The following is a 13,579-nucleotide window of genomic DNA, read 5'->3' as shown; positions in this document are numbered from 1 at the left end:
GCCTGGATGTAGTCTTTTCAGTGGACTGGTTCCAAAGACAGTTCCTTATTTGTTCACTGGCAGATTCAATGAGAGAAGAAAACTCAACTTCCTACAAGTGAATCTGGTTGAGTTCTGCTTGGTTTCTGAATTGAATCCCCTTGTTAAGAAGAGGGTTATCATTATATTGTTCCCTAGACGAGTTCTGGAGTTAAATGAAGTTGAGCTACTCTGCATTGGAGCCATAATCTCTGCCAAAGTCCGTGCTGAACGTGTGTATGTTGATGAAATAAATTTCTGAGCCATATATATCAGATTTGGAGCTGAGTTTGTGTTTCTGTTTGGAGACAAACATTTATGGTTTTTTATCAGTCATCTACAGCAAAGTGTTCATTGATAGACTGCTGATATTCTTCGTCATATTTCTCTGATATTGCTACAGCAAGCCATTACTAGTGGTATGACCATTTATGAGTACAATATAAATTATATATTGCTGTTTGGAAGTTTCTTTTTGGTACTTGTCGGCACTGTGCTCTCTCTTTTGAAATTACTTGGTAAAAAAAAACTGCACCTACAGCCTAACTGTTTGACGAAAGGTGTGGTCATCTACTCATATGTTTCTTTCCCATCTTGATGATACAAATTCATATCAGTGGTATGAATAATTTCTAAGTTTAATATGAAATATATACTACTGTTTGGAAGTTTTCGTCTGATTTACATTTGGCACTGTGTATGCTTAATTGCAATAAAATACCAAAGAATGCACCTACAGCCATACATGTGCAAATTGTTTGACAAAATACCACACTGAAAACCCAGTCAAAACTTTGAAAAGTTAAGGGAAAATTCTAAGGTATTCTTAAAGGGTATCTTACAGTGGTATCAAAGCATTGATCTTGGCTCAGCTGTGGGTTATTTTTGAAAAACCAAGTTTGAGGGCTTTATTTTGAAGGTGCCAAGATACAATTGTTGGGTTCAAAGGGCAGATTATAACAAGAGAAAAAGAAAATGCTTCCAAGTCAAGAAGAACTATTTGCCAAAAATTTGAAAATTATAACAAAACCTTTGCAAAGGTGATAGAGCACATGGAAGCATGGGTGTCATCAAATGCAGTAAATAGAAAAAGGAATAGCAAATCCAAAGATGAAAAGGTAGTCAAGGACCAGGAAGCAAGGATTGAAGATGAAAACCATTACCAAACCTTCAAACTCATTTGTTGCCCCACAAGGGGGTGATGGGTCCTACCAACACATTTACGTTTCTAAATCGGTGAAATTGAAAATGTCCATTTGCAACTATGAGTCACCGAACCAAGAGTCACATAGTAAGGAGGATACACAACTCTCTTCTAGCATCCCATTGCATATTGCCAATCCACAAGTTCACTCCATTCCATTGAAAATAAAGTTATCACATACTCACCCCAATAGGTTGGAACAAGAGTTTGGGATGAAAGGGAATAAAAAATTGCTACAAAATGCTTATCGTCACTTAGCGAGATTGTTGAATTAGATGATGGGTACAAAGAAAATCATGAGGCTACGACAGTTGATGATGATTCCCAAGGGGTGTGCAAAGATGATAATACATAGGCAATCAACAGTGCAAACTTAGACCCATCAGTTGATGAGGTAGATGTTGCTCACAAGCCTACCTATGCATATAACTTGGAAAACCAATTGAAGATGAACGCAGACAAGATTAGGGCAGCCATGAGGCAATATGATGATGCACTGGTATTGGTGACAGATTATTGTTGGAGAAGTGCAGTGGCACATGACAGTTTAGGAGGAGAGCCTTCACTTGCAGATTTTCAGACCCTTAGGAAGGCATTGGTAGAGATGAAATCTAACTACCTATACCTCCTTTCAGACAAAGATCACCTACTCATGCTTACTGAGATATATCATGATGCGCTAGTAGGGAAAGAGGAGGAAGTCAACAGGCTTACTTATGAGCTTGAGATTTCCCAGGAGTCCTTGAAGAGCACTCAAATGGCCCTTCAAGAATTAGAGTTGCAGGTTGACCAATTTTGTATGGAGTTGAATTGTGTACATTCTTCCGTGGCAACCATCACACGAGGATGTTAGGGACACTCATGATTTGATAGAGGAGCCTCTTGTGATAATGGAGCGCAAGGAGCACCCAGATGAACTGGCACTTCCAGAGAGGCATGTTCCAGAGGTCTCTGATTATACACCCATGGAATGTGGATACAGATATATTTCACATGAGGATACATCCATTTGGGATCCAACTTCGATTGACATGAGTGGAGTGGATACTAGATACCCTAGTTGGCATTGGGATCCAAGTGGGGTTTTCAATGATTTACTAGGTGTGAAGGATGACTATGGTGTTGACAAGGTGATTGACCCAGTGACCAAGCACTCACATTCCTTCACACTTCCATTAGATTTATGGTTAGCGCTAGTGGTGAGTTGGTTTGATGCAGGAGTGTGCAGACTTCAGGAGATGTCTTGGCACATTGTTCATGCATAGAGTTGCAGGGTGGTTAGCACGCCCCGACAGGAGTTATTTAGATGGGATGGCATTTGTATGACACTAGATAGAGCAGTATATAGGGATGATGTTCTTCCATTGGTGTAATGGGCACAAGAGCCATTGAGGATTGGCACAACAATGACATCCCCATTAGCATGTGAGAAGTCATGCCACTTGGGTATACCAAGACAGAGGAGATATGGCTCACATCAGGGTGGGTCCACTAGCAGGATGGCAGATACATTAGTGCATGCGGGATACTAGATAGTACAGGGTGCATTAGCAGCAGGCGGTGATAACTAGTGGGGTTTAGGGATATGCTGTGGTGTGCAGAGGAGTACAGTGATGCATGGTTTTATGCAATGGTGTGTGGTGCTACATAGAGGGATTTCGAAGCATTGCTTCTAGGGAAACAGATTAATTGGGACATCGGACATACCAATGGCCCTGACTTACCTAAGATCGATAAGTGGATGGATGAGCGTCAAGGAGCATTGCATTCCACGAAGTTTGATCTTTGATTGGAACATCACTTGATTAGAGTCAGAGAATAGGATTCTCACAGGACTACCCATGGGTATCCATATGGGTTCTTGATCACACCTTTAGGATTGATCCATGCATCACTTTCCAATCTGGCATACTCTTGTAGAGGCTTTTGTTGTTTTTCTTTGATGCTCTCATCACATATAACAAGACACATGGGGTTCACCTGAGACAGTTGGGTGAGACACAATGCATCGTGGACAGGAGAATGACTTCCCAGTTGAGGCATATGGTTGGAGCGCGAGTTGACAGATACAGGATTAGAAGTGGCGTGACCCACTGTAGAGGCAGTCTATGTTCCGCTCCTGAGTACACACTTAGGGAGATGATCGGGAGAGAGTTGCATGACACACCTTCGACAGGACCTTTCGAGGCATTGTACGAGCATGGGGTACAATGGATGGTAGGCGCCTTTTACAAGAAGGCGTGTGGGCTTCAGGTAGTAATTGGGTACATCACCAAGAGATAGGATAACATAGTTCGCCGTGTGATGAAGTAGGAGTAGGGCATTTTAGCATGAACCGGATTGATTCATGATACATGGTGTCCATCTATTGGTTACATACAGGGATTAGTGATGAGTCATAGATGGGCACCAACAATTAGCAGTACTTATTTGCAACAATTAGTTATGATCAGAGTGGCGCAATGCCAATATGGTAGTTTCCTTTTGGGATTAGCATGGGACCCTAGCATTACAGGGCTTGACAACTCAACCACCATTATGGGTGAGCTAGTCTTTATAGGGGAAGACCACACGGATCTTCCATGGGACTTTAGTTTAGCGGAGATTGTTTCACTTCTTAGCGATTCATTGATGGTATCAGAGGAGGAGGCAGGGGTTAGTTCATATGGACGAGGACTTTTCTCAATAGGATTTGGATCATACTTTCAAGAGTTCACTCACGAGGTGCATGGGGTTGGTTTTGCGGTAGAGCAACTTCTTGAGGAGTGGGTCAGAATTTCGCATTTTCAAGGCGTTCTACTTATTGGCAGTATGCAGAGGGCCTCTAGTGTCTATTCCTTGTTGGGGAGTGAGTGTAGTGAGAGATGCTTCACGATGATTATGATCGTTTGGGACCTTGGTATTTACTTGGATCAGCTTGTGGAGTGGAAACATGTGATGGAATTGCTTGAGGACAAGAATTTTGGGGAGGGGAGACTGTGATGTCCCCAAATTTTGGATTACCTGGCGAGGTGGTTAGGAGGGCTTTGCAGAGCTTGTGTTAGCCTGGTCATAGGGGCAACATGATTACTCCATTAGTGGGCTTGGAGGATTTTAGAGGAGTTTTATGGGTGTGATTGGGATTGCTTACCATATTTCATCATCGGGATCAATTCCGCACGGTTTTCTCTTGGTTCCGTTGCTTTTCGATGATTTCTGCAAAATGACATTATTAACAGGGATATTTTAATTAATTATGCTTAAGGTGTTGTTTTGCGCTGATTACTTGGAGAAACACGTATGTGTAATAGCTCGTTGGAATCAGGGCGAAAAGATCTACATGGTAGAATGATAAAAAGGGGCTTTCATTGGTCAGTGTGACCATAGAGGCGAAATAAGTATTTTCTGGAATTAAAAGTGACTTTAATTTGTTTGTAAAAGTCACTTTATTAAATAAAGAAAGGAAAAGTGCTTTAAAATATTTAATTGGAGGGAAAAGGTAAGTGAGTTATGAAAAAAGGGAAATGAGGGGGTCTCTCCTCATTTATTCGTGCATTTGAGTTTTTGGAGAAAAGAAATCTCGGAGAGAGTTTGGAGGAGAAGCTTTTTGGAACCCTTGCCGCCATAGCTGATTTTGGTGTTGAAACTAGACACCCTAGTTGGATTTGAGAGTGAAATCACATAGATTTCACTGCTGAGCTTCAATGGAGAACAAGATTTCCGAGAAATATTGAGGTACCCATGTGCTATCAGTTGATTTTATGAACTTATTGGGTATTTTCTATCTTATTCTTTCAGGGTGAAGAAAACCCATTAGATACATTGAGTTGCCTAGACACTTGGGGTTCGTTTTGCTGTAGAGAAGAGTGACAAAGAGGCTTGGACATAGTCTTTTCAGTGGACTGGTTCCAAAGACACAGTTCCTTAATTGTTCACTGGCAGATTCAATGAGAGAAGAAAACCCAACTCCTTGCCAGTGAATCTGGTCAAGTTCTGCTTGGTTTCTGGATCCGATCCCCTTGTTAAGAAGAGGGTTATCATTATATTATTCCCTTGACGAGTTCTGAATTGGAACCATAATCTCTGCCAAAATCCATGCTGAACGTGTGTATGTTGATGAAATAATTTTCTGACCCATATATATCAGATTTGGAGCTGAGTTTGTGTTGCTGTTTGGAGACAGACATTTATGGTTTTTTATCAGTCATCTACAGCCAAGTGTTCATTGATAGACTGCTGATATTCTTTGTAATATTTCTCTGATATTGCTACAGCAAGCTCTTATTAATGGTATGTACCATTTATGAGTACAATATATTGCTGTTTGGAAGTTTCTTTTTGGTACTTGTCAGCACTGTGCTCTCTCTTTTGAAGTTACTTGGTAAAAAAAAAAGTGCCTAATTGTTTGACGAAAGGAGTGATCTACTCGATATGTTTCTTTCCCATCTTTCTGATACAAATTCATATCAGTGGTATGTGAAGTTTCTGAGTTTAATATCAAATATATACTACTGTTTGGAAGTGTTCCTTTGATTTACACTTTGCACTTTGTATGCTTAATTGCAATAAAATACCAAAGAATGCACCTGCAGCCATACATGTGCAAATTGTTTGACAAAATACCACACTGAACACTCAGTCAAAACTTAGAAAAATTAAGGGAAAATTCTAAGGTATTCTTAAGGGGTATCTTACATGTAATTGGTGATAATCCATGATTATGTTCCAAATATTGTTATCAACAATATATCGTAGAGGGTCCTGAGACTTGATTATCATAAATATCAAGGAAAATATTGAAAAACCTAAAAATGCAAAGTTTTTTTCCCCTATTTCCATTTAAGAAAATGTAAGGTAACATGAAAATTGCATAATCACATTGCCACATAAATATTGAAAACAAACTGATATATAAGATGCCAAACAATATATCATACATCAACTGTCAACATTGATAGTTGTCTTGATTCTTGTTAAGGCTTAGATTGAATATATAAAAGAAAATTATATCAAAAATATAATAAACAGATCTCATCATCATGAGGAGTCTACAATGATAAATATGTTATTCATTCCCTTTGCCCTTGTTGTGGGAAACGCTAATGGCTCATCATCTAGAAGAAGAAGTTCTTGTGGCTAGAGTGGAAACCCTTTTGGTGGTTGACTTGTTGTGTGAGGGTAGAAGTTGTGCTATTGAGGTTGTGTCTTTCTTAATCTCCTCCTCCAAATGGGACAACATTGGTATGTCCTCGCTTTCCACCTCCTTTGGTGCATCCTCCTCTAACCTCTGAAGTGTGTCTCCTCCATAATAGGTCTTGCAACCTCAACCCTCTACTCAATTATGGTGTCAATCTCATATAATGAAATGGTCTTGATGTTAGGTGTTCTCTCGAGTGACTTGACAGTTGACCCACATCCAAAGATTGTAGTAGACATAGCATGTCTTTAATTTGTTGGGATCCTAACTTGTTAGACGATCATAATGAATTTAACAATGCTCGAGGGTTTTAACTTATAAGAAATATTAGAGGGATAAGAAGATAAAAAGGCCATGTGGGAGAATTTCAAGATCATCTATCCTTTTCTGTGTACAAATGTGAAGGGTGGAGGAAAGATTAGGAACATAGATTTGCAGTGGAATGCCAAGTAATACACATGAATATAGTAGGCTCAAATTTGCAGTTGGAATCACATAGAATGAAGGATATGGAATTTGAAGATTTCATGGAAAGTCCTATATGAAGAACTGGAAGAGAAAGTGGGTACTCTTCAAGAGAGGATTGTCAAGATGGAGGATGAGGGGCAACCTTCTGATTGGACTAATTACTCTAGGGTTTTTCCCCACAAACTATCTGTTGGATCTTTCGGGAATGAAGAAGTGAAGGCAAAAGAAGAAGACACTGTGGAGCAGGAACCAGACCTGAAAAGGAACATGGAAATATGTTCAGCCATCCAAACCTCAAGTGTTGGTATAAAGTAGGAAGACCTAAGTGGGCATGATTTCTTCTAAATTTGGGTATATGTAATGTTTTGAAATGTTTTGTTTTTGTTAAATCAGTTTATTCAGCAATATACTAGTCGAATGTATAGTGATAGGCTCAGGACAGCAAGGCTAGCACAGCTAGTAGGCACTATTTTTGAATTGTTGAGAATTTTGGAAGTACTCGATACAGATTCCTACTCTAGATTTTGTATTAACTTGCTGGAATGTTCATATGCAGCCAATTTTTAATGCAAAACTCCATTTCTATTAGAAAAAAACAAGTGCAAGAAGATTTATAGTGGTAGCTTCTTCTCATTCTTAACCCAAAGTGCATTGGATTACGACAAAAAATGCAGTAGAAGATGTTTAGCACTGGAAAAGCTCAGGAAACTTATTACCTCCATTAACTTTCCTATTACCCACAAATTTCTTTCTAGTTAAAGATGAATAACGAACTGACAATAATAGAAGATAATATTAAAGCTATTGTCTAATAATGGAAATAAAATATTAATAGGGATTTTTTATGTATACAAGGTATGCGAGGCATGTGTAGTCCTATTTCCAATATCAGTTATAGATTGAATTAGTTTCTTTTCATTTTGGCCTTCATGGTTGTAGAACCTTGATGGATGAATGTTCTATTTATTTTTGTCTTGATTATATTTTATAGCAAGAAATTGTTATGTAATAATATATGTTACCCTTTAATTTTCAGAAGTTGTAATGTCATTTTGCATTGTAGGCAGTGGTCTTTAAAATGGAAGAATTTGCTGAACTTCCAGTCCCTCTTCCATCTGTCATTCAGGTTTGTTTTTTTTTCTTCATCACAAACTAAACTTTTATTTTATTTACTTTTTGGTTAGGGCTTACTGTTACATGTTTTATTTCCTTATTTTTTTATTTTAATTTTAGTTTGAGAATGGATTAGCTTAAATATTTTTGTTTTCACTTTATTTATTCACATTATGAGATTACATTGTCCCTTGCTCTCTCAACCAATATTACACATAGCACATACTACATAGAGTAAAAGGAAAGCCAATCTTCTGTTTTCATGGAGTTGTAACGTTGTTAGAGATTGAACTACATTGTTTTCTTTATTTCCATATTATCTAGTGTTAGTGTGTGTCTGTGTATTAGGAACAAGCATGTATATGTACATTTGTGCATGCACCATTATTGTTCATGTTAAAATATGGACATGATCTAAAAGTTGCATCTATGTCTTGTCATATTGCTAGACTTTTGGGAAGATGTCTTTATGATTGAGAGTCTTATATAAAGTTGACTCAAAACAATGTATAAAAACATCATTTGGTAAGTTGGAGGATTTAGGGATCTTTACAATCTCTTTTTAGAAAAGCTCTTCTGAAGAATCTTGTTTTTTCGGATTTTATTTATTTATTCAGTTTAAAGTTTTAAGCACTTACAAAATATAGAATTTCTCACCATGGCGTTGAATGTATCCAATTGATCACACTACAAGTAATGAAATTTAGGAATTGGTTAGCTTTCATAGATCTCATTGCCTCTGGCAGAGCATCTGTTAATGAAGAGAACACAGAAATTGCTTGGCCTAACCTCTTACATTAGGCTTAGTCTAGAGAACACAGAAATTGCTTGGCCTAACCTCTTACATTAGGCTTATTAGACTAGCAAGTCATTTCATTTGCCAATATTGTGAAAATGTCCAATGTTAGAACATTTAATAGTGGGGAAAAAATAATTACAAAATGAGCAAACTAGCATGGTCAATGTATCCTAGATAATTTTATTAATGTCTGATAAATGACCACAAAAGTTGGTCAATGGGATTGAAGAGGACAACCGGTATGAATACAATGTTGGAGTGTTACCGCAACTCCTAGAAAATTATGAAAATAATACAAAGAAAGGAACCTACATAAGTATAACATCAGAACATATATATAAAATCGTGATAAAGGTATGATGATACAAAACACTAATTGAGTTTGTCCAAGACTGGAAAGGAGGACAACCTAACCCTAGAACATGTCAAGAGAGAGAGAGAGAGGGAATTAGACGATGAGGTCAATGATTTCAAGGTCTCCTGAGTCTAATGGCTGGGGGTGAGGGGGGTAACTAGGATCTATCTCACTGTTAGTCTTCTGGAACAATCAAGGAGCCCAATGGTATTATTCTAGGGCTTTTTTTTGTTGGGGGGGGGGGATGTATGAGCGAGGGATATGAGTAATATACAAGGTCGAGGAAGGAAACTCTGAATGAATCCTTGGTTGCTCCTCTAAATCTAGGAGGTAGTTTGATGGTTGAGGTTTGCTCTACTTTGGATATGCCTAGAGGTGATCTCTCTAATGCTCTAAGGACATGTGTAATGATGTACAAACCAACATCTCCAAACCGGTCTCAATAATATTGGGTGGTCTCCTAGAGGGGGAGATTGAGGATAAATACATTGTCTTGCCGTCTTGCTGTCTGGTGCACTTTGGAACTATGCTCGTTGATTTTTCCTCCCATTTCATGGATCAATAGGGAAGTATGAGGTAGTTGATCTAGTCATCCAGGGTGGGACATGACATGTAAGAGCTGAAATCTATGGTTGAAGATCTCCTTGATGAGGAGGGCTAAGTGTTGATTTGTGGTAGCATTGGTTGTGCTCTAAGCCTCAAAATTTGCAGGGAGGCTTGGACACATGCATTCCACAATACCCAGAAATCATTTTGGGAAAATTCCACCCGGAGATAGTTTTATTAAAACAATTAATTATTTTTAATGGGTGCCTAAGTCTAAGCTTAGGAAATTAAAATAATTAAAGGGTATTAATCTAACTGTGGGTGAAACTTCTAGAAGAAGACGAGGATCAAGCCAAAATGATTTGAGCCGTTGATTAGGATCTAATCTGGGCCGTTGGTTTTCGACAGAAGGATTATAAAAGGAGGCTTGAGGGGCATTTGGAAGAGACATCGAGTTGAGATCAAAAGATCAAATTTCTGAAGCACAACAGTTGCCGGGAAGAGAATTCGAAGTGATCTTTTTCAGTGAGGGGCAGGCATAGTTCCGGTTGGAGATTTCTCCTGATGTAGGAATACTCAACAGATAATGCAGAGGGAGATCCAATAGAGGCGATGTAGAGCCAGAAAGGCTGATGCAGGGCCACGCAGAGGTAGCGCAGAAGGCCAGAGGGGATCTGTAAATTTGTTGGAGAATCGATTTCTAGAACCAGAAGCCGGGGTGTGAGACCAGGAGGGCAGAAGTCGAAGTCTTAGAGGTAAATCGATCAGCCGGGAGGAGTGACGCAGACCCTAGTAGCTGTGGCGTAGGGCCTATGCAGTGACTGCATAGAGACTATGCAGAGGCAGCTAGGGGCTAGCCATTCAGTGGCTGGATCAGGCAGGATCTCTAGTGATAGTGTGAGGTAATCTCACTTATCTCTCTGTCAGTAATATTCTCTATACTGAATAGCCAGCAGGGCATCCAGAGATTGTATTCAGAATTACTACTGCATAATAATAAAACCCTCGGTTGCGGCACCGGTTTTCCCGGATTGGGTTTTTCCCAGGACATTTGTCCAAAAATAATTGTGTAGATGTGTTGTGTATTTCTTTCTTGTTCAGTTTCTTGTTTCCGCATTTTATTTAAGTGGTGAAGGTTGCAGTGTATTAGTTTCGATGTTTACTGTAGGGAACAATAAATAATTTTGGTCAATAATTAACAAATAGAAGAAACGTAATCAGTTGCTGCAGTAGAAATTTGGGCTTCCAAATTTTCACACTAAGCATCTCTGGTCTTGGTACCGTAAGAAAGTAGAAAGGGAGCCTCTTGAATCCCTAGAGAGATAGTGATAGTGACTTTTTATCTCATAGTATAGAGGACATCAAAAAATGAGGTGCATTTGTGTCTTTGACTGCTGAAGGTGGCACACCTAGAAGATCCTATTAGATCTTTGTATATGGTGATCTATCTCTATTCGGTGTCAATGGTAGTTGACTCAAATTTGTCTTAAAGGGATCCTGAGCAAGTGCATCCAATGTTTCCATGTATAAAGGGGGAGGATGATGATGCCATCATGCAACTTCAAAAAATGCCCTAGGTAGAAATACATCTTTGAGCCTAGGCTCGTCGGGGGTGAGATCCAAGTAACTTAAATGTACGATATGTAGATATCCTCTCTAAGCTTGGTTCAATACCCATGTAGTTGGCAAGAAATTGTATGGTACATCAGGGGAGAATCTGAATGGGTTAATGTGCTTTGGAGAGATAGTAATCATGTGAAGAAGCTGAGATGCCTTTAAGAACCAGGCCTATGATGCCTAGTAGATCTTGAGAGCATATTTGATGCAAGCTTATGATGATCTGAAGCAGACTTTGATATAGACTTTGATGTTTGCAGCATACCTCTTCTGGAGCAAACTTTGTCACTAGTTTTGACGCAGATCTTTGGAATAGTCTTTGAAGCCTTAAGCAACCCTTGTTGAAGCAAAGATTGGTGGATGTCTTGATAAGCCTTGAAGTAGACCTCTGGTGAAGTTGTGGAGTAGAGTTTTTGAGCTAACCATGAAGAACTCGTGAGGCAAATCAAAGGCAGAGTAAGGGCACTTGCATTGATGATATGAGGGTCTGAATGGTTATGTAATTGTGTCATTGTCCTTTCTACGGGAACCCAAGAAGTTTTATTATCTTTTTATTCTATATGGTGGCAGGGTGGTGCTAGGGAAGGAAGTTGTAGCTTCCTTCAGAAGGTTTTCGCCTCCTTCCATTGGGAGTTGGTAAATATTGGGGTTGTAGCCCTCCCAGTTGTGGTTGGTAAACTGAAAGTTGTAGCTTCCCTTGTAATATAAATGCATTGTTCATATATATTTTGTGTTCCTTTGATGTGATGTTATTGGTTAATTGTTTTGATACCTAATTTGTTGAAATTTATGAAATACTAATTCACCCCCCCCTTAGTATTTCAAACACCCTCAGTCAGAGGGAGTGTTGATGTTGTAGCATCAAGGGGCAGGCATTCTCCCTAGGGTCAAGGGTATTCACTAGGTCAAGGTTATTGACTAGAGGCCATGTAATATGGCTAGGGAGAGTGGCCTAGAGAGCATCAAGGCTCAGAGTGCTCCCCCAGTGAGAGGTAACCTAACCATATTGCAAAGGGTTACTTTGCTAGTGGGTTGAGTGAGTGCCTTATAACATCAGGCAGGATAGTTACCATTCAATGAACATGCAAGAATGGTAATAGCCCAGGGTTTCACCATAGGTTACAGGTGTTGACCAGATTCCAAGTGACGACTTGGATAATTGGTGAAATGCTCCAAGTGACTAGTTGTTGAACATGATGTTGATGTAGGATGCTTTACACATGTAGTGGATAGATACATCAACATAGCTAGCTCATTCAACCTTTCTCAGAGATTTTTTTCAACAAGAGAACATCTGGAAAAGTCATTATGAATACCTCTCTAGCTAAGAGGGAGTGTTGAATTTTTGTAGCTATGGTCAGTCTTCATAATTCATATTTAGCCCTCCAAATATATATGGAATGATAAATGTAAATGTGGATCCCAAGTCAACTTCAACAAAGGAAATTTCAATTTTTGAAATTTAAATTTTTATGTCTCCACAAATGTCAAGTCGGGCCTCCAAAAGATCAAGTCGGCTTGACCCTTTGGACACAACACTTTGGGTTTATCCAATCACTATATATATCCCTTAGACTTCATCAATTGAGAAGCAATTCATATTACTTTTGTTCAAGCGAAGGTTCACTTTTGTTCAAGCAAAGGAGGAGAGAGACAAGGGCAAATCGAGTTTAAAGGGCAAGTCGAGAATCTAGGTAAACCATCTTTGAGTAGATTGAATCTGGGTAGACCGAATTTTGAGGCAGATCTAAAATCTGAGCAGACTTAATCTCTGAGGCACAATAGATCGAGTTTATGGAAAGTCCAAATTTTTGAGGCTACTTATTTTGTTTGACCAGGTTTGACCTAGGTTTGATCATGGTCAGTTTGACCTCTATTTTCACTAGAAAGATAAGGTTGTATCTCTTGTTGAATTGAATAATTTCTCTAAGGTAAAGGTTGCTAGGTTTTTCCCCCAAGTGGGTTTTCCTAGGGTAAAATACTTGTGTCTATTGTTTGACTGTCTCTTTATGATCCTATTGGCATTTTTGTTTCTACTGTTGAGATCTTCTATGTAATTTCTTTTTGATGAATGTCAACACAAGAAATATTAACATAAGAAATCACAAGAAGTAATTATTAGATTAGAAGACCTTTGAAAATAATCAACAGTTGGGTTTTTACTTGGAGATTCTTCCCCTGGATGTTAGGAGGGCTAGGCTCCCTTTGTAGTAATCATAAACTTGAAAGCAGGAACCATAAAAAAAAAATTGATTTGCACTTACCTGAACTGCTATCTGATCC

The 13,579-nt window shown here is 38.9% G+C and overlaps 1 protein-coding gene across 4 annotated transcripts in view; it reads left to right on the top strand.

The window, feature by feature from the left end:
• Positions 1-13,579, top strand: part of ITPK4 (inositol 1,3,4-trisphosphate 5/6-kinase 4) — a 415,945-nt gene that overhangs the window by 228,259 nt on the left and 174,107 nt on the right. For all 4 annotated transcript variants that reach the window (XM_089432987.1, XM_089432986.1, XM_089432985.1 and 1 more), the window contains one exon: positions 7,930-7,992. In XM_089432987.1, coding sequence (XP_089289113.1) covers positions 7,930-7,992 — 63 coding nt within the window. The remainder of the gene's footprint in view (positions 1-7,929; positions 7,993-13,579) is intronic.

Source organism: Pinus tabuliformis, chromosome 5_1, assembly GCF_031772625.1.
Source record: "Pinus tabuliformis cultivar Carrire ecotype Pingquan chromosome 5_1, CPIR1, whole genome shotgun sequence".
In the NCBI taxonomy this organism is placed as follows: domain Eukaryota; kingdom Viridiplantae; phylum Streptophyta; class Pinopsida; order Pinales; family Pinaceae; genus Pinus; species Pinus tabuliformis.
This window is presented reverse-complemented; position numbering and strand designations above follow the sequence as displayed.